Raw genomic sequence first — 21,250 nt, forward strand, 5'->3', positions numbered from 1 at the left:
ATCTGAGAGGTCCACATGTAGTACCTATATATCTAATATCAAAGCAATCAGACTTGCTGTTTTTAACAAGAAGTCGAAAATATCACTTTTTACCAAAAATGACAAAAATATTAACCAAAATTAGAGAATTGAAGATATCAACATGAAATGAACAAATCTAGGAGAGGTCTACCCAAGGTACATATACACCAAGTATCAAAGCATTCAGGCTTGTAGTTTTCAAGAAGAAGTCGAAAAAGTAAAACATTGACACGGACGACGGACAATCACTCATATGATAAGCTCCGCTCGACAAAAAAATTTGAACATTATCAATTTGAGAAAGTCTTAAGGGTCTGCTGCACAGAAGTTAGTCTTAAAATTTACATACATACAATTTACAAAAAAATTATCGAGTCTCGTCAATAATCTGGCTCCTTGCAATTTAAATAGTTTGAAAGTCAATAAAAATAAATAGAAATAAACATTCCAAGACAAAATATTTTCACAAGTAGCTGCCAAAATCTGTTTTCCAATTGATCCGGAATTTGAAACTGAAAATTTGAATAGTTTGAATATACTGTAGCTTCCAATAGATGCCAAAATAATGCAACCCTGGAATGAGATTGAACTGCTATACTAAGTACAAGGCTGAGAATAAACTATTGTTATCAGAACACAGCATGTTGGTAGTCCGAAGGTAAGTACACCACACTAAGTGTTTGATATGTACATAGAGTGATCAGAACATACCTCAGACAACCAAATTATGTTGTAATGAAAGGTACCTTTAATACACTATAGAACTTGCGTAAACATGAAAGTTATAGAAATCAATGTCAAAGAAATTGAAACCAAGTCTGCACTGTGCAAGTGATTGTGGATGACTGAAAATATAATTTAGATTATACTACAGGTTACAGGTCGATTTGTAGGTATTAATGTGAATTTCCTACAACTTGACAGTACTCCATGATGCATCTCGTGTGAATGCTATTCCTATTCTTAAGCAGTAAACTCCCCCTCCAATATTCACACCTTATGCATCATGGGAGTACTGAAATGTACAAAGTCCTTTATAGTCATCTTTCACACGATTAACCTGAATTATATTTTCCAGAAATGTTGGTTAAGATGTGACGCCAATGGTAAAACATCTTTATTTAGGTCTAATTTAAGAAAATTAAAGAAAAATGTATAAACTGTTGCAATAGAAAGAAGGCCCCCTCCACTTTTCAGTTTCATTTTTAATTTATAGTATTTCCAAACTAAAGTATAAAAGACCATTAGAAACTGAACAAAAAATTTCTTTGCTTTAATACATATTTATAATTTGGACAACCTGTATAAAGAACATTTTAACTAATTGTAGAACTGCTATAACCCATTCATGTTTACGTAAATTCTGCCAACACGCATGATATGATTCAATTATTAAGTACAATTCAATGGCAGATAATACAGTCATTTGAAAGCTAGAACTGTACAGCAGCAGCATCTCCATGCAAATCTTGCCAGATAAGCGAGCCACCAATTTAGTGCTTCATAGTCAGGATAAGCGTTATAGGAGAAAAACTTCCCCTCTTGTTGAAACGGGAAACAATCACATGGTTGTGGCTTTAAGAAATTATTTTTATATAGCTAGGCCAGTGTGATAATTCAACATTGCTTGAGATTGTGTTATAAAAGATTTGCATGATATTGGTGTGTGTTTAGTTACCAACGACAGCTGGGTTATCAAGTGTACTGTTTACGTGTTATGAAATTGCAATAAAAAAAAGCAAAAATTAGCAATTAAGATTAGAGAAATTTAAAATATTGAGAAGGCCGTAGAAACTGAACACAGAATAAATGTGCAGATATATAGACTAAACAAGTATTATGAAAAATGAATTTGTTTGCATAAAAAAATGTATCTGCTTCCAGGAATGCAGGATTCTGTTCTCCATGATATTAAAAAGTAGAATTAGTATTCAATTTAGAAATTGACTTCATATATATCAAAATTAGGAAAAATTGGGGATGAGGATCGATTTAAAACAAGAACCAAGAAATGAAATATAACTGGAAAGGGCTGTTATTATGAAGGAATTGTGTAATAAAGTCGGAAAGAAAGAGGATTAGATTGGAAAGAAAGATTTAAGTTGTTAGAATAGATGTAAAGACTAGAAAAGGAAAGATGTAGAAAGAAGTGAGCACGCTATCAAGAGTTAGAAAATATTGTTTAGTGTACAGCACTCCGGTTCATTACCAGCTTCATTTGTAGAAGACAAGTGGGTTATTTTGTGGCGAGGACGGACAGGAGGGAACTAACAAGGGTGTGCCACATGTATGTTCAGATGTATTGGTTTGATATAGGTGGTTTTGAAAACAAAATAACAGCGATAGACAATGAAGTGATACAGTGAATGAAATGATTGCAAATACATACAAAGTGCAAGGATAAATTAAAACAGTAAGCTTTGTCACTTAATTTATAATTAACAACTGCAACAAATGCAATCATCACCACCTGGTGTTAAGTTGGCTGAATGCAGTAGACTGAAATTCAAAGTTACTAGGTAATTGCTACTAAAACTTGTCAAGCCAAATCACTGGTGACAAGTCTTGATTTCGCACATCGTCAGCGAGTTCTCATCACAGACTAATTATTGGCACTTGCATAATGTACATGCACTTCAATTTAATGAAAATTGCTTACAGTTCCATGCATTTGAGGTTAAATGAGGTGCAAGTCAATGGCCAAAATAATTTATTTCAATCATCAAGCAAACAAATGCATTTTCTGGTTTATGTAAACTTCTATTAGGTGTACTTTTAATATAGCAAATATCATTTTGTACTGGTTAAATTATTACAAGTTTTCTTCCAGTCATGATCTACATCATTGAGCCAACAACACAGGGGACAAACTGCATTTCTTTTTAAAAAAGAAATACCATGAAGTTAAAGCTTGGATGAGTATATGTAGACATGCATGTACCATCAAAAGTACACTAGTATAACTAATACTGATATAGATTTGATAGCATCATCAAAAAGAACACATCAATAATTATTCTATTTAGTTACTACCCCAACCTTTAGTTGTCGAACCAGGTTTGTCTGTCGGCTCAGCATAACCTAGAGATAGGGAGGAAAAAACATGCAGTGTATAATAAAATCAAGTAGTTGGGAAATAACAGTGTAACATGCAATATTGTTTTAGTTTATAGTTGAACATGTGACGTTAGTTCCATTGAGATGTTTGACCATTGATACTACCCTTTTTAAATCAAACATCCAATATGGCCACTTCTGCCCCAATATTTATTTTCAAGCATATGAATGCAATGATGATTTCCTTGCTAAATAATTGCTCTTGCTATGATAATGACTTTGATTTACTGCAATGAGGTAGCCATATTGAATGAAGCATTGTGGGTGGAAAAGCATGTGACATATTCAGTTTCCCTGTGATTAGCCTATGACAGCGTTTACACCCGTATTTTGCATCCAACACAATTGACTTTTGAATGATATGAAGAATACATTTCTTTTAAAGAAAATGTTCCGTTTCATGCAACGCTCATTAAAACTGGAAACTTAAATTTGCCAGATATTTGAGAGACTTCAAAGAATCGTCATTCAAATGAAACTTCTCAGTAAAAAGTACAGCAACGACACATCACCAAATAAAAGCCTTTCACATTTAATTTAGTTTATTTGTTGAAGACCTTTGCAAGAAATAAATTATTGTGTGGAAATGACAATTTGGTATCGGTGCATATTTCATTGGTATCTTCAGAAAAGCAAGTCAGTGTCCCCAATGAATGCAATCCAATTATCACAAGTTGACATCGGCAGAAATTATACAAATTTTGGCATATAACAAGAGGTAGAAAGGGATGCACGATGGGCCAACTGTTCAAATTCTGTACTGTTAAGTATTTCCGAACACTTGAAATGGATAAATCCATCTTTAACGTCTCAAATAAAAATAAATGGCAAATTTAACATATTTATGAACAAAAACATGTTTTATATCATTGATTAGGGCTAATGTAATGCAGTTTAATGTGTTTTCACATGCTATTAATGACATTGGTGATACACCGACCATGACATCTCCATTTGAAATGTAACAATGACAAGCACTTGTAGAAAGCCTAATCACTTTGCAAATAAAACTACCACTGAAAGAAACTGATGACCAGGACCATAGCAATGCAGAGCACAATTTTACTGCGTTGTAAGGCAAAGGCCAAGTCAGTGACAAATATTAAGTACTGTAATAAATTTGCGAATGTGATATCAACTCAAAATGGTAATTCTTGAGAGTTCGAGGAATATTTACTATAAGTATATGTTAACGTAAACCAAACAACGTCAAATATTGGATCAGAAAGCGCACGTTTGGCGCAATTCTACAATGTAATGTAAATTTGTCTCAATGCTAGATTTAGTGGCATCTTAAGCCAAGTACTAATAATCTTTTGCACATATGACTGGTATTGCATTTCATTTAACAGATGTTTTGTAGGCTTGACCGAGTTTTATGTGCAATGATGGATTCAAAAGTCTACTACAAGCACTTGTCACATACAGTGAAGCAAGAAACAACGTCAACATACATCAAGCTGCATGTGAGGCATTTGGTTGGCAGGGGTGAGGGGGCAATGGTCGCCTTACAGTTTGACAATGTCGCAATGTATTTAATTTGTGAAAATGTTTTATTAAAACAATTAGATTGTAAGGTAGGTTGAGGCTCCACTTTTTAAAATATATACATGGTGTACGTCACACCCAAACTACATCTGACCTATGCAAAACAATGTTCTGGCAGCTCTCATCTGGCCTTTCTTCAGAATTGTGTCACCTTTATATTGAAAGTAAATTTTTCAGTTTGGCTGAATGAGCAAGTATGCTCTAAAAAGCCTATTTCGAGTGTATTTTACTATTGGTTGTGAAACTAAGGTGTGAACAAGACTTGCACAAGTAAATAGACATGGTTTTTGAGGCAATATACACAAACATTAGCAAGTAAAAGTGATTAGAGCTTCAACCTACGGCAGTCGTCGCGCTGTGCAACATTTGCGTCAAAGTCGCCATCTTTGTTTATATGAGACCCATATATCTCGCGCACGTGTGGCGCGACGACTACCGTCCTTAAAATCAAACTGCCAAGAATTAGAGACCATTTGGGAAGCTACAAAAATTTTACCAACAAATTGTAGTGAAAGACCAGTATAAATCAACTACTGTAGAATACTTTATTTTCGCTTGGAATTTATTTTCGCTATTTTCGCTGAAGAGATGATTCCGTGAAAATAAAATCCAGCGAATATACTTTTTTTCCTATATTTCACATTAAACTCATTAAAATCAGTGAAAATAACTTCCAAGCAAAAGGCCCAAAAAGCCTTTTCAGCGAAAATTAATTCCAGCGAAAATAAAGTATTTCACAGTACCATATTGCCTCACATGCTTACACATGATACTGGAGAAATAAGAAAAGTAATGAACAGTGATAAAATGAATATTGATGCTACCACCGCAACTCGAAATGTATTCTTGCTGCACTGCATTGCACAACAAAATGGAGATGGTAGCATGTTAAATCATACCAGGGATTCTTGTTTTCTTTACTGCAGGCAATGTCGTTGTCAATGCTATAACCTCCCCTGTTTAGAAGTTAAAATCTAATCTTTCGTAAGTAATTTAAAACTGAGTACAGTAATCGTTTATCCTGAATATTGATCCAGCAACCATAACCAATCACTAGTAGCGGTTTTAGTTCGAAATCAAGGGCATAAAATTTGAAATCTGAGGTGTACTTTATGAAGTTTGGATAGTTCAATTTGACATTGAGGAATGGCTTGGATTCACATTTTCCAGTTATTTGGGTGGAGAGGGAGCGGAGATGTCAATACAGTAAAATAATTTGTTGAAATGATAGATAATTTCAAATTTCTGTGTTTGGATAAACAATTCACCTCACAGTTCAGATAACTGATGACAAGACCTGAACTTTGGTAGAATCCAGAGGAGGAGGTGGTTGGTTAAGGTTGCTGGTCGACATTTCAAGATACATGCACAATACAAATAACATGCACAGCTTTTGATTACTAATTATTTCATTCATCTACAAATGCATTATCCTCTCTAGTTGGCAAAGATCTTGCTATGAATTCATCACAAACCAGTGGCGTAGAAACAGATCTTGGCATGAAGCCCCATATCAAGTAGCCTTGCAGCGAGTTTTGAACAAGAGATGCGGAGTACTGTAAAATACTTTATTTTCGCTTGGAATCAATTTTCACTATTTTCGCTGAAGGAATAAAAATAAAATCAAGTGAATATTCTATTTTTCTTATATTTTACATTTAACTCTTCAAAGAAAAAAAAATCAATGAAAATAAAATGGATACAAAAAATCCCAAAAGTCTTTACAGCGAAAATTAATTCCACCTAAAATAAAATATTTCACAGTACCGTAGTTGCTCCAAGTCCTATATCGAACAGGACATTGCACCATCATCCTTTAAACCTCTTGTGAGTCTTGGTTTATGCTAGTGACAGAGCTATACTCAAACAGATTGCTCTGAATAAGGGACGACGTCAAAAGATTGATGTCTGATAAAAAACTTATTTCCTTTAGTTTGGGGGTGGGGGGTTTTGACCTCAAAAAGTTTCCATCCTACAAAAACAATTTTATTTTTTAATGAAGTCAAAAAAATCTTGGTATATTTGTAGTTAGTTTTTTTTTTTCTTCTATCCAATCATGGACAGAAATAACTGAAAAAGGAAAAAAAACAGAAAAAATGGTTTGGTTCGAGTGTAAATCTGTGCGTCAAATGAGGTGCATTTGTAAAGTCTTTTTACACCCACCCGACAACCAACTGCTATGCAACACTACTGTCGATTATCAATTTGTATTTAATGGTGAATGTAGTCTGACACCATGACCAATATTTATCAATTAAGTTTCAGTGGGGGGTTTGGAAAAAACTAAAGGAATTAAGTTTTTTTATCCGACATCGATCTTTTGACGTCGTCCCTAAGATGTGTCCAGGCATAAACAAGATTTGGCCACACTTTAGAGAGGATATGCATTTTATTTTAACCACCTTGGATTCCATGCACAAAAATAGCCCTTAACAATTCAAGACAAGTGTTATCAAAAACAAGTATTGACAAAACTGCAATTACCATTGAATAATAGTATAATTAGTACTGCTGTAATTAAAAGCATTTAGTACTGCAAATACAAATACCAAACCATCTTGTTTTTGTTAAGATTGGTTGAAAGTTTCAAAATGATATTCTGAATAATATTGCATTTGATCCATTCACCTTTTGAGCACCTGATTTGTTTTCCCTGGTTTGGGTAAAATTCAATTAGTTTCTGTATTTTTCACTTCTTTTAATCTCATTTTTTGTTCAAAAAGCTTCAATAAAATTTTCGTACTATTTTATGTGGAAAAAGAGCAAACTTTGGTGTTCAAAGGTTGAAAGTCTATATATATACTATACCATAGACTAAAAAAGTATGTGAGAAGTTAATGACTGTAGGCATTATGTATGCTTCAAATAAAGCAAGTTGTTGTAGAATTGACCTGGGAGCTAACCAGATTTATCAAGCACTTGCAGCATAAAAGGCTTCATTTTAAAATATATATCAAAGCATAATAGACTTAAAATTTACAAATTGAATTGCTTAAGAAAATGAAACCCTCCATGCAGATCCTGATATATATCCAGTGAAACGGCTGAAAAATACAGACCTTTCATTGATAGATTTTACACAGCCCTCGTCTGTAGCCAGCAACAATTCACAAATTATGGCCACTAGAGGGCAGGCATGCTTGAAAGGATGGCCACATGCACGTAAATAGCAGGCATGTATATAATAACAAGTTGGATTTCTATAATCCAGTATACAACAAATGTTAATTATTGGTTTATGCGAGCTTCTATTAGATCAATTTATTGATTGTAATAATGTAATTTTTAATTTCAGGAAGTACTTCGGGTAACATCTTGCCAAGGCAAGCAAAATACAATCAACCAAGTTTATGTTCAAAGTTTATTCCTAAGTTAGTAATCGCCTTAATATGCGAGCACAGAGCAAACTGAAGTACTTACGTTCAGTGACTGAAACTTTAATAGGATTACTTTCTCTCTCATACTCTTCTACTAAACCTATTTGCTTTGACTTGCATCGGACTTCAATTTGTAGGTTTTCTTCTACTTTTCCATCACTGTTATCAGCAGCTGTAAATGTAACTGTGATCGTACTGTTGCTTTTAAATTTACCATCTGACTCTCCTGAAAACTTCTTCACCTCAACATTGTAATTCACGCCTTCTGGGACATCCTCAACATCACCAGATACAAAGTCTTTGTCCAGTTCACCTTCTATTGAAGTAGCAACTGATGATATTTTGTAGGCCCATGTTAGGGTCGCACTTGGGACAACACCATCAACTTCGCATGTCCTGCTGATTGTTATGCTTTCACCTGGTGCAGGCATTTCTTTACTTATCTCCATCTCGCCATCAATCGATACTTCTGAGGGTAGGACTACAAAGAACAATATATTATTTGTTAACATGCATTTTTATTAGAGCTGCTCTTTCAAAATCTTGCATATGGTAAAAAGTCGGCTCAATTTCTAAATTTTTTCGAAATATAGATTTCCCTTCAAGGTGATCAATTCAATCACATTATTTCACCCAGAAAGCTAAAAGTTACTTGAAACCACTCCCAGACCTTTCCTCGGTGCACTCCAGAGACCTATGCAAATAAAAGATTGTTTTACTTACCCCACACACCCAAGTTCGCTGATTTGGATTGTGGATTTAGATTCAACACCACACACCTGTATTCACCTTCATCCGCCAGTTTTACATCAGTTAATACTAAATTATACGAGTCTGTGATCTATAAAATAAACAGTAACATTCATTACAGCAGCAACAAATTGACAGATTTCCTTTAGTGAAATGGTTTCTCAGTAATTTTTTTTTTGTGGGCACTTGGACAGAGTCTTGTCTAGACCCTTTCGAAGCTCTGTCAATGGAAATGTACTCGAAAGATTAAAAGATAAAATACTAATACTGGTGACACAAATTGACAGAAATGAAGTTTCATTGTTAGAAAAATTACAGTAAATCAAGGCAGGTTTCATTCAACTGCAGACAAGACTGCCAATAAAAAAATGAGACAAACCTCAACCTCTAGAAATACCTTAGTGCCATAGTACCAAAAGTCATCGACCACTGCCACAAAATATACTTTGTGGCATCACAACCGATGAATCAAGGTAAACAAGATGGCATCACCATAGTGCATGATCTTTCCCCACAATGTTTAAAAAACAGGATCTTGTTGCTGAATTTTGATGTAATATCCAGGATAATTTCAATTTCAGATGAAATGTTCAAGGCTGATTTTGAGATAAGTAAATGTTAGATTTTGAAGAATTTAATGCATGTGAGCAATGGAAAATACAGTGGCCCCTTGCTAAGTTGTGGATGTCAGAATCCAAGCAAAAAAGTGGCCGAGAGGTCTTGTGATAGTTTTTTTTTTATGCATAGATAGATAACAAGCACCGTGTCAGCTCCGTTGTAAGCAAGGCACATTTCAATTAAAGAACTGAAGATATCATTAGAAAATGAACATTATGTTTAGTTATCAAAGCAATCAGTCTTGCCGTTTTCAGCAATAATTTGAAAATATCACTTTTCACCAAAAATATTCATCAAAATTAGGTGATTGAAGATATCATGAAATGAACAAATCTAAGGGAGGTACATGTACCATGGTACATATACACTAAGTATCGAAGCATTCAGGCTTTTGGTTTTTGAGAATACCGGTAAGTTGAAAAAGTAAAAAGTTGAAAGGGACGATCACTCGTATGACAAGTTTCGCTCGACAAAGTCGACAGCGGAGATAAAAAGCACATGTACACACATGGCAAGTTTTCTTTATTGTACAACATCGCAGCATCCATTTCCACATGGATTCAACTCATTGCAACGAGTTTCATAGAGCTTTATCAAGAAGTACTCAAAGTCGTGACTTCATACCCCTGTATATTGTATCTCAGTAATCGACAGCCAACAGGCGTCTCCTCCAGCCTATTAATGGCCAATATACAATGCGAGAAAACAGTTCTTTTACTTCATAACTACTGGCAAAGCAATAGAAATTTTGGGAGCCATCCAACTACCGAAACCACGACTTATCGAGGCACAACTAAGCGAGGCGTTACTGTACATAAAACTCAACCACTTACATTATCAATAACATATTCACAGTCATTAAGTGTACAACCAGCCATCTCAGTAGCTATAAGGGCTGATTCAGTTGTCCCTGATATTGTTCTCTCCCATCTTGGTTCAAGCCCTGCCGTTACATCACCATCAAGTTTACATTTTAATGTCACTTCATCACCTTCAAGTACCTGGACATCAGATGGACCTTGATTCCATGTTTGGGCCAATACTGGATAAAATAAAAATATGATGATATAATTATAATTAAATATGACAAGACAAGTTTTTGGCATTTCACAGCAAATGTTTAAAAACATTTGTGAATAAGTAACAAACATACTAGTACATGAAACAAAATGACAGGACAATTAAGTAGGGAGGTTTTGTTTCTATGTTAGTTGTTAGTGGGTGCACAATTATGCCAAGACAGTAGACTGAGCAATACAGAGAAATTTATTTTATGTTTCAAAGCTTCTGCAGCTCACCAACAGAGGATTTCCTCAGCTGCCCCATTCGCACTGAAATTAAAATGCCTGTATATTTCCCTATATATTTTGTTCTGCACACCCATATCCTCAAATTACTACCCCAGAGTTTCTACTGGTCAGCGCCCTCAAGTTAAATACACCAAAGAGAGAAATGTAAATGAGACAATTCTGGGAACACTGAATCTTTACATATATAGCATACAGACCAAACGATGTTGCAGAAATGAGCGCCCTCATACAACAACCGTCATAAATTACTTAATCCAGGTAGAATAGAGAATTAATTTAGTTGATTTGACTTAGAATCCAGATTTGACTTTGATTTGACTTTTTAGAATTGATTTGACTTTGACTTAGGGGGATAGAATCCAGTGAATAAAAGATTTACCGGTACTCAAGTAAAAAAAATTTCCTCTCATGTCATTTTGCCACAAATTCTGGACTGTAGATTTTGAAACATGCTTACATTTGCCAGTGGAATAAAGATGCTCATTGGACAAACTGAAAGATATCAAATCTCTTGCAAGTCGACTTCTGGCAAGGAAATGTTATAAGAATCTTTTTTCATAATTAAGAGAAATTCTCTGAGCAATTTCAAATGTACGATAACATTGTACTGGTAGAAAGCTGAATTAATGAATCATCTAAGCAATTTTAACACAAAAAAATCTGTTTGGGCAAACTAACGCCCAAGAACAGCTTGATGATTCCAATCTTGTCTCCTTTACCGGAACTACTGTAGAATGTTGAAACAGCTACATGCTATTTTAGCAAATTTGACTATGCATGAATTAACAGAATCTTAATTTAGCTAAAGTACCCACAATCACATTGTGAGAATATACTTTGTTAAATTAGCAACATCTTGAATTAGCAAAAGTAATGATCAGCTAAAATAGCATGCAAGCTAGAGAGACATGGTAGGGAAGTTAAAAATGAAAATAGGACCAACAAAATCACAGAACTGTTAATGATTAATTGCTTTGCAATTTGAATGTAGTCAAAGTAAATCCCAATTTGGGTTAACACATCATTTGTTGGATTTTATTTTGTAAACTGAAAAAAAAAAAAAAATCACATAGCAAAAAATAAGGTACTCTGCACTGCCTTTTCAGTTTATTAACTCCTTTAACGACCCTCAACATGACATTAAATCATTGCAGGACATAAATAACCACCAACTTAGAAGGCTTTGAATGTTACATTGTAAACCAGAGTGAATACACGTTCACACTTTAATAATTGGATAAACATTTTGTCAAATTATCCAGGATCAGACCGAATTCAATCAACATCTATAAGTGACTACTAATGTTAATTTAGAAGGGAAAGAATTAAAATGTTGCAGTTCTCTAACTGTATGAAATTTTAGGGTGTGGCAAAAAGTAAAATGGCTATTGACAGGAACTGTAGGATTAATAAAGTACAGGCTCGCCTGGGTTAACTGCTTTATTGATCAGTTTGCAATACTTATTTAAAAACTGAACTAAGGATCAAATTATTGGTAGTCAAAAACTACTAGACCAAGTGGACTTCTACTAGATGTATGAAGCCTCTCCTAACCAGTGGCCAGTCAAAATAAGAACTTTGTAAAACAATCGCATACATTGCTCTGCTTCATTGGAATCATTTGAACAAACTTGTAGAAATTGGAGAAACGGGACTGGTTTATTTGGGATTCAGAGATAATGGAATGTCACCAAAAAAAAATTTGCAACTTTAGTCAGCTGTTTTTAAAGATCACAATAGCAATGCATGATATTCTGTGAGTAATGGGTCAGTCAACAGTTTCAGCTAAGCACACCAACATGAAACAGATAAGATAGAAAATGTCACTGCAAATCATTGACATTTTAAAACGATCTGGGTTCATAGGGCATGGCGGCATAAGGTAGGTAAATGTCACACGCATGCAAGATGTTGTATTATGAATGAATTACTACACATTTGTTTAGACTCTATGGAGGTCACAGCTACTGCAACAAGTGCAGGAATTAGTTGAATATTTTTTATGAACAGTGATCTCGTTTCCACTGATGCAACAACGGTTCTGTGCAAGTTTGTGATAATACAACTTAAACATAGTTGAACTCTGGTGACCTTGTCCTTTGTTATATAATATAATTCCCTTTATCATAGTTTGTTTTAATATAAATATGCATTGTCATAATTAATTTTGAATACAAACAAGTTTTGGGGTTGAACCAACAGTGGGGAATCAGTCTACCGAATGTCCTTAAAAGATGTAAATATCTTACAAAAACATTGGGGCCTTATTTGTTTAATTATTTTAAGGGACATAATTTCCAGCTTTCTTCAAAGTAATTCAGATATTTTAGTATAAAAACAAATGTCTCATTGAAAAAAAAAAGTGCTGCATTTAGATGTGAATAGATTCATAAAACATGCAAGATAACAAAAAATTTTAGCTGGCTTTTGTCCAAGTATTTTGTACAGGTGTCTGTCAAAAATTAATGATTCACCGAGACAAATATGAACTGCCTCATTGTGTGACTACTGTATTATATGAAAAGTAAAAAAAAAACACCCTTTATGAACAGCTATCATGTTGCAAGCTCTGCTTTGTATGCAAATCAACTTAAATAGTTGGTGTCCAGTGGAGGGAGAAGTCAACAGTACTGTTGCCTCCTGAGAACCTACATCTTCAAACACTGCAATCTTTGTTTGAAGTGAGTTTTTAAACCAGTATTATAAAAACTATCATTCTGTTCTAATAGCTGAAACATATTCCTGCGAGTTTCAAAATGTGGATGAAATGTTTTGCTTTTAATGTATTTTTTATGTATTGTTTTTGATTTGATATCTGTTTAGTCAAAAGTTTTTCTATTAGCTTCAGATCTTGATCAAAGTTTGGCACCCAGTTCATAGCAGTGCTTATACTGATTTTCTGACATCTTGTTTTCTGTAAAGATTTTATTGGTAGGTTTGCAAATGTGTATCAGACTGCAATCTCTCCATGAGTTGGTTTTGAAACCCAGTATGGGATTCTGAGATACATTACCACGGATATTATTACAAGATAAATCATTTGCTTCATTGAACACATACAACAATGCATATTTCCACTGAGATCAGTGACCTTTGATGTGTATCACCAGTGATCAGTCAAGTAGAAACAGTCAAAATATTTTATGAGATTTTCTCAATTTTTGCTTGATATTTTCATACAGGACATCTGTTGTTCAAACTCAGGGAAGACTTTATACTGATGAATAAGGTGACCAAGTTTGATAAAGTTTGGAATAGAATTAGTAAAGTTATTATGCACACAATAACAATTATTGACGACGACGACAACAACAACGACGACGCCGGACAAAATTTTTCCCTTTCTTTGATGGTACGGGCAAGGTAAAAACTCATTTATACATTGCAACAAATGATGGACAGTATTTTCACATTGACAAGTAATGGGCTTGGTTGATGCTAGTTATGCAGCTTTCATGCCAACAAGGGCAAAGCAATAAAATAGCTCACCTTTAAACAGGAAATACACTGAAAGTTCAAGGTAGTCATGATGCTTACATGCATCCTGAAACAGTGCAATACTTCAATGCAGAAACTTGCGCAAAAACACTAAATTTTAATTCCTGCAATATTTAGTTCATTCTTGTGTTAACGAGTTTTTCTGAGATTTGGACCAAATGACATTTTTTAAATTATGAAAAGGAATTGCAATTCAGTGCACAAAGTACAGATAAGAAATTTGAGACAAATTTATCAATATTCTGTATTTTAATTGCAAACTGGAACGGATCTATTCAAAGCAATTTTAATGAAGTTGCTGCAAGATAGACATGAATAATATGAAAAAAGGTTACCAGTACACAAATTGATTTTGATAGTCAAATGGATGAAGACAACATTCAAGTTTTAAGTATACCAACAATATATTTCCACAGGACAACCCTGAATATAAGCAAGTCAACTTGACCTCCAAGTAAATACCATGAAAATTGGAAATCTGGAACAAAAATAAAATAAATGTACTATCGGTATTGAATTCTTGCAGGTTGAGACTGTTGTCATTTTTCTAGCACACGACAGTGTCCGAGTAAATGTAGTTTGTTCCTCGTATTACGCCAAATTGTGCCCTTGTTTCACACAATGATCTTGAGGGCGCTGTTGGGGGGAAGGGGCGTTCAAGTAACTGTTCGTCCTCAGCTCTACATTTGCACTTTTACTCAAATATTGCTTGCTCTACAAAATTCTTTAAATTTCTGCAGTAGTACTGCTGTTTAAGCCATATTAGAAATTTGCTAGTTTGGAAGATAATAAAGTTGTTTTACTGAACATTTTCTAGAATAACCCGCTTCCTTGGGTGATTCACTTCGTTCCACAAACTCCAAAGCTGTTGTTGAAAAAGCCGTACAAGTGCAATAATAAACAAGGCTAATTACAAGTATTAAAAATATTTGTCCTTGTTCAGTCGTATCAAATACAAGAAAGTAGCCAGAAATTCCTACAGCTCAACTCATGCCATTATTTATTGACCCAGAGAATACAATTCTGAAACTAGCCTCTCAAATGACTGGAAGATGTAGCAACCACATGCTTACTGTGGTACTATATTTTCTCTATTAGTTGTACATACACTTACGGAAATGACAGGTGTGCCCAAGGTCAAAGCAGCTAGTATTAATAACCCATAATACTATTTGTTTTAAGTTTGCCTTGAATTTTTTTTTTGCCAATGGAGAAATAAGGTATAGAAACTCCTCTCCTCAACATGCAGACTCCCATAATGTAAATATTTCCAGATAATTTTACCTTGATTTTGTTTTGTAAAGTGCATATCTATGTTAATTCAGGCATTACCTGCATGTCTCGTACATACTAGTCTTGGCCAGTGGCAAGTGCATTTTTTAAGCATTTTACTTATGTATTGACAAACTAATAGTCACGATGCAAAGGGAGAATGCATTTCAACATATGGACGCAGTATACTCTAATTTTTTAGGTATGAGGATCACGACTGTAGCCCATGGCTATTGCATACACAAGCCAATTGAAGAGTTAATTAGCTGTGTGGCAATTCAGACTAGCTTTGCTACAGAATATGCCTAAATACACAAGCCTGAATAAAACCAATTGTTTTGGACATGTTATTACAAGGTTTCATTTATATTATTTTATATTAATGAAGTCGATAATGTTTAATTCATTTATAAAACAGTGATAAAGATTATTCAAGGTATATGTAAATCTTAGATTACAAAATGCAAGACTACATATAGTTTTAGGCCATGGACTCTCCAATGTTACATATGGTGAATTTGAGGCAATGAAGAATACAGTTGTTTTGAATGTGCATATCCAAATGTACGCTGTGATTTAGTATTTTTGTTGTTGGAAATTGATGCACTTCTCGAAGCAAATGCATGTCCCAGGGAATGAAAATATGTTGTTTAACTTAAAGACTCCCATCACAGTTGAATTGGCAATGGTGATTATGGTTGCTCGGGATACTGCAAGTGTATCTTATAAATGCATGAAGACTCAGTTTGAGAAAGAACTTTAATCCTTGGGTGGGGATAGTAAACATTGTGAGTAGTTTACCAACAATGATTTTCATCACGTTTTTATACGCTATTACCAACTACATCACTTGAACATTACCCACCCAACCTTCTCAATGGGATGTTGAACACTACATTATTGAAATACAAACAAATAGCTACATAAAGTAAACTGACAGGTACTTCACTCAAGATAAACTGTGCCAATAATGTCAAGATTAGCCACCTGTGCCTCACATTTTGGAATTTGTTTTCCAATAAACTACACCATATACGCAAGTATAGGGAAACCTTTTTTGGTTGCAGGAGTTTTGATTTAAATAAACTTTTTTTGCACGTTTTCAAAAGCATTAATGAATGTTTAACATAGAACATGTACCTCATATTAAGCAATACCAGTCCAAATAAATTTTCTTTTAGATTAATAGCAAAACTTTGGGTCCTGCATGTATTTTTTATTATTACAAACTATATAGCTTCAGTACAAATACTTTAGTCTAGACAGATGACAATCTCATAAAAGGACTGTTCCATGCTACTGGCTGTGACATATCAAGTAATTGTTACTACTAGAAATTTTTTAATTTTAGAAATACGACATTCATGCACTAAAGTCACTGAAATTGTTGTACGACACCCGAAAAATTGTATGGCGTGTGGCCGATTAGCTTGCTGATATGACTCGTTTAGTTTTTCCTATACCAAGAAAGTAATATAATGTGGAGTCTGTTCTTATACAGAAGTGAAAATAAAGCAAGCAACAGGTTAAAAGTTCAGACTGGTACAATCAGCACATTGTTGAGGAACACCTGAAATCATTCAGGTCAATAAATCACTGAAGCATATGTAGTTCATCAACCGTAACCATTAAATCACAACTATTATTACACAATGTTCTATAGGGGATTAAATATATCACATTTGTTCCATTTATATCTGGAATCATAAGCACTCTAGCTTAATGCAACTTTTGGATTCTGCATACGAAAGATTCAGCCTATCACAACGTATATATTTTAGCCAATCAGATCCCTTCCTTATTGATCTATTACAAACGTGTAATATATCCTCTTCCCGCCTAAATTCAAGAATGTACCATTCCCCTATAAATTGAGAAATTGTCCTTGTACTTGTCAGATGCAATAAACCTAGTTACTTCCTCAATTACTGTAGAATACTTTGATTTTCACTTGGAATTTATTTTTGCTATTTTCGCTGAAAGGACGATTCCGTGAAAATTATTTCCAGCTAAAATAGTTTCACAGTATTCTAAGCTCAAAGTACTACTTTAATGATTAAGTATAAAGCCAATGGAATTCTCTTTTATAGGTGTTCCTATTTATGATTTACGATTTTAGACATACAGAACTTCCAGACAAAGTAAAATTGTTAGTGCACTTAACTGTAGATGCACTTTTTTTTCACTATTACAAACATTTGGATCTTTAAATTTATTTTGACTATTGACAATTATTTACACTTACAATAGAGCAAATACGGTAAAACTGGCACAATGCAGTCTCTTCAATCATTCTAAGTTGCTATTTGCCATAAATGTATGAATCAGTTTCAAAATTTTCTAAAGAACCTATAAAAAGTGGTAATAAAATAATGGTTTCAGGTGGGTGTGTGTGTGGGAGTACTACATGTACGTCCCCCAGCCACCAAAGTTTGTGGCTCCCACCTACATTTGGCATACGAAATACAAAACAATACTTTGTAGTGCACTTTCCTGTAAATGCACTGTTTTTTCACTATTGCAAGCACTATAGGCTGGATCTTTAACTTTCGACTATAGACACTTATAATAGAGCAAATATAGTATTACTAGAACTGTGCAGTCTTTTCAATCATTCTAACGAGTTGCTATTTGTCATGAACATATGAATCATTTTGTTTCGAAATTACCTGAAGAAGCTAAAAAAAAAAGTTTGGTTTCTCAACACACAGGAAGGGCAGACAATAGCGAGCTCTCCATTATAGTTTCAGGTAGGCGTGTGTGGGAGTACGTACATGTACGTCCCAGCCAATGAAGTTTGTGGCTCCCACCTACATTTGGCATACTTTATGAAATACAAATCAATTCTTTGTTTTATCAAGTGTCGATGTCTAATTGAAATATGTTTTAATTTAAAGTTCTCACATTCAATAAATAATGCAATTTTTAATTTATGTCTATTGAAGAGTTTTTGTCCTGTGCTGGGTTTTATTTTTACATGTGCTAAAACACAGCCTTTATGCAAAATTACCCATGCAATGAACATTTCCTTCACAAACCAATCAATACATGTATAAACCCATGAGTGACCATGTCAGTCTGCTGAAATATTAAAACCAGTGTTATAAATTCAGTGCAACAGTGTAAAATATACCAACCATGTGAATGGGAACTAAACTGTCCAGCATATGAGCTGCATGGATAAAAGTCAAATGTCAACCCAGAAACCACTGCTAAGATAATTGTGGCTTTCCTATTGTGAATGCACCATACTGTTTTCAGTCAACCATGCCATTATAAACCACAAGCTTGAATGCAATAGACATTCCAGAAAGCAAGACAATACTCCACCATTATACAATCCAACACAGTTCTGTCCCAGGAGCTTACAAGTATGTACTCCTACCACCATGCCTGGTCATTCTGCCGGATAATATTACCTCACTTTCTTTATTACAGTATATTTACATTTTTCATAAAAGTAGCATTTGAGACTATTCCAGTACAATGTCATTACATACATATAATTGCCTTAGCTTTCCGTGTACAAAACTAATAAACACGTTTATACATTGCGGATACTATTTGCCAATAACTCCTTTTATTTGGTCCAATCAAATGACATGTTACTTGTACAACGGAAACGGAATTTGACAGATATTCGTAATTAGTAATCTGGGCAAGTCATTTTCATGTAATCTGCTTTCAGGACCCTATTGAACTATTCCATTTTAGGAAACAAAGCAATTTTCTCTGTCCTGTACAGATTCCTGAAAGCTGTGACATACATAAGACATTTCACACACTGCTAAAATGCTGCTAACATAGCATACAATAACATTTTGAATTGACCTTTTCTAATGTACTGATGTCTGGTGTAACACTTAGACCTGAACTGGGGAGGGAGATGTTAATACAGTTATATAAATTTAGCTCTATAGACAACATGCAGTATACGAAATGACACTGCTGTTGAGGCCACTGCAATTAAGTTTCAATATTGACAAGGACAAATATTTCTCAAAATGTAACTGTTCTGGATAATTAGCTTGTTAATTGAGTAAAAACTTAATGAACTTGTCAAGGTCTGGTGAATTTTACATGTTGTTGGAACATGAATAGAATTTTGTCAGCTACAAGCTGGCCTCAAGTGATTGCTTTCATTCATACTAGGGTCCTTTCAGCATGAAGTCTTTAGTTCCTTAACCGAGTCACAATTAGTACCCAATTCATAAAACGATACATGCCAATTAAATTGCAAACCTAAGTTTTACTCTATTAGAACCACCATGTTATGTCTGGGCCCTGCTAGAATAGTATTACATAATATAACAGTTGTGGTGAACGAACACAGCCTTTATATCGATATGACATCACTGAACATTTACTGATGTAAATGGAAAGAACGATTGATAGAACAAATTGCATTTTGTCATTCACAATTTCAAGCAAAAAACCCAAAGTCAAAAGTCACCGACACTGCCGAAGAACCCCAGCATTTCACGATTTTCATCGATTAGTGAAATTTAATCAGTTTACAGTACATTAAGCAGTGACGTGGATAGTGTTTTGTTGCAGGAACAATCCAGAAACCTTATCTGGTCAAGCGGCTGGCAGGATGAGGTTAATGTTTCAGTATACAACCTGTATTCAGTACAACAAATTGTTTATGAATGCAAAAAAGTTAAAGGGGTTGGGTAGAATACATGTACAGAGCAACACATTTTTGTACAACTTATTTTAAACTAAATTATTATTACACCAATTTATTTTACTGGGTATTCTTGTGCAAGAACGTATCTCTCACAATGTCCTAAAATGTATAAACACAACATATTGCACTCGTCTCAAGTACTAATCAAAGAAAGCTTAGAAAGAACTCCCATGTGCCGAGAGTATTGGAGACACATTAAATATAATTCGAAATTACTTAGCTGAAAACTAATTATGCAAATCAGAAAAATAATATGACCAGATTTGAGTGTAAAACTAATGAGGTCTGCGCAATGTAACAGAAAATCTATGTCTCCAAGTTTAATTGAAATGTGATTAGAACCAAAAAATTATGAATTATTATGCTTATTAGGGAATTAATATGAACAGATTTTTACCCCAAACTAATTAGGTTTGTACATTGTCCTAGAGCATCTTTGTACTAAGTTTCATTGAAATGGAATAATTAGCACCGTGAAAACTCCAAAATTTCGACCCCTCTAAAAATTTGACCGCCTATTTATTTGCCGGGTTTTGGTGTTTTATTTACCTCCAAATTTTCGACTCCACTAAAAATTGCCGACTCATTCTTATTCGAAAATTGCGACCAGTTTTAGTTTTCCCCCAAACGAAAAAAAAAAAACGATGTGAGCGTTCAAACGGGACCTTCCTCGAAGGCATGAATCCGGGTTTCTGATTGACTGAGAGATTTTTATTTTATTGGTAACGAAAATATATTCTAAATAAACGAAGTTTCAAATAAAAACGAACACAAAAATCTCGGCATGCTGCGTTTCTGAATTGTTGATTATTACTGTACTCAGTAGTGATTATAATAATGTACACAAAATAAATTTGTTGAATGGTTATGAAATACAAATAAAAGTCAACTAAGTTTCATCGTAAGCGAATGATTCCGGTCTCGTATAAACGTTTGATGCTGTAGGATATCCGCCATGTTCTCTTAGGTCAAATAGGTCAAATCGCTAATTAACCAATCAAAAAGCTGGATGATGCCAACGTGTTCAAATTACCATAGCTTATTTA

At 34.2% G+C, this 21,250-nt stretch overlaps 1 protein-coding gene across 5 annotated transcripts in view; it reads right to left on the reverse strand.

Moving 5' to 3' along the window:
- Positions 1–21,250, reverse strand: part of LOC100372979 (opioid-binding protein/cell adhesion molecule-like) — a 46,341-nt gene that overhangs the window by 5,335 nt on the left and 19,756 nt on the right. For 3 of the 5 annotated variants that reach the window (XM_085499324.1, XM_085499321.1, XM_085499320.1), the window contains exons 2-6: positions 10,265–10,473; positions 8,787–8,904; positions 8,107–8,544; positions 5,586–5,642; positions 3,061–3,102 (exon numbers count right to left, since the gene is read on the reverse strand). In XM_085499324.1, coding sequence (XP_085355450.1) covers positions 3,061–3,102; positions 5,586–5,642; positions 8,107–8,544; positions 8,787–8,904; positions 10,265–10,473 — 864 coding nt within the window. The remainder of the gene's footprint in view (positions 1–3,060; positions 3,103–5,585; positions 5,643–8,106; positions 8,545–8,786; positions 8,905–10,264; positions 10,474–21,250) is intronic. The other 2 variants (XM_085499323.1, XM_085499322.1) reach the window with 1 other exon arrangement.

The sequence above is a fragment of the Saccoglossus kowalevskii genome, chromosome 5 (assembly GCF_978046115.1).
Source record: "Saccoglossus kowalevskii chromosome 5, keSacKowa6.1, whole genome shotgun sequence".
NCBI classification, from domain to species: domain Eukaryota; kingdom Metazoa; phylum Hemichordata; class Enteropneusta; family Harrimaniidae; genus Saccoglossus; species Saccoglossus kowalevskii.